Source organism: Aptenodytes forsteri, unplaced genomic scaffold (genome assembly GCF_000699145.1).
Source record: "Aptenodytes forsteri isolate BGI_AS27 unplaced genomic scaffold, ASM69914v1 Scaffold61, whole genome shotgun sequence".
Taxonomy (NCBI): Eukaryota; Metazoa; Chordata; class Aves; order Sphenisciformes; family Spheniscidae; genus Aptenodytes; species Aptenodytes forsteri.
The window spans coordinates 6,702,850-6,703,965 of NW_008794443.1; the positions used below are offsets into that span (position 1 = coordinate 6,702,850).

The following is a 1,116-nucleotide window of genomic DNA, read 5'->3' on the forward strand; positions in this document are numbered from 1 at the left end:
CCCCCCAGCTTTTACCACTTCCAGGCGGCCAGGAGGAAAATGATGCCTCGTGGACATTTTACGAATTTTTTTCCTAAGTAATAAAAGTAGGTGTTTAAAACGCATGGGGTTTTTTTAGTGAAAAATATAGATGAAGCGGGAAAAGGAGGAAAGGAATTTAAAATACTACCCTCTCCTGCACAATATTAATTTTTCTAATTGCCTGAATCTGTTTTGATGCTGTAACATGCTTACTTTCTTGATTAAGGTTATTCATATAATCTTTCCTGAGAAACAAATATACGCGGGAAAACATTGTGCGTTACCTTTGAATGAACGTTCTTGGCTCTGGGAACTGGATCCTGCGCACAGCTAAGCAAGCCTGTATCTTTTTTCACAGGAGCAGTCCCGCTTAAAGTCTGAGCGGTTACACACCGGAGGACATCCCGAAGCAAGCTGTGGAAGTGAAACAGACACGTGTAAGGACATGAATTTATCGTAAGGTGGCACTGTTATTCCGTGCGTAAATTACTTGAATCACTTTTCTTAACTTTCATAGACTTTTTTTTCCCTTTGGGGGCGTAGATGGGTAAGGAATGTGCATGATCGAGAGCTTTAGTGTTGTTCTGCCCAGGGCTGCTAATGAACATTACCAGATTATTTTTAGCCCTCGGAAACAGTGTTCTGTGTAAAACTCATGACTTTTACTGCCGACTTGTGGAGTATGGCCTTGTAAAATACTGACTGTACGGGAAGTCATTTAACAATCAAACCTATACGTAGCAAAGCAGTTCACCTTTATGAAAACCGAAAATATTCAGATTTTTCACAGTATAGCTTCCCTGCCGGGGAAACCGATTCCTAAGTCTTCTAGAGGAAGGCACCTGCAGCTGCTGGTGACCTGAACTGGCAGTAGCCCCCCCGCCTGAAGCAGCACAGGAGGGGGCGGGGAGCCGAACGCAGCCCGCAGCAGCAGCGGGTCTCCCCTCCCCCCAACCTGAAGCAGCCACAGGAGAGGGCGGGGAGCCGAACGCAGCCCGCAGCAGCAGCGGGTCTCCCGCCAGAGCGGGAGCGCCGGCCTGCCTCGCAAGGCTGCCCCGCACCTACCGCCGCCTCCCCGGGCGTGCTGAGAGGCGG

At 48.7% G+C, this 1,116-nt stretch overlaps 1 protein-coding gene across 1 annotated transcript in view; it reads left to right on the forward strand.

The window, feature by feature from the left end:
• Nucleotides 1–1,116, forward strand: part of TBC1D23 (TBC1 domain family member 23) — a 42,310-nt gene that overhangs the window by 929 nt on the left and 40,265 nt on the right. Inside the window, 1 exon segment of the mRNA XM_019474724.1 lies at nucleotides 380–458. Within this exon segment, the coding sequence (XP_019330269.1) occupies nucleotides 380–458 (79 nt within the window).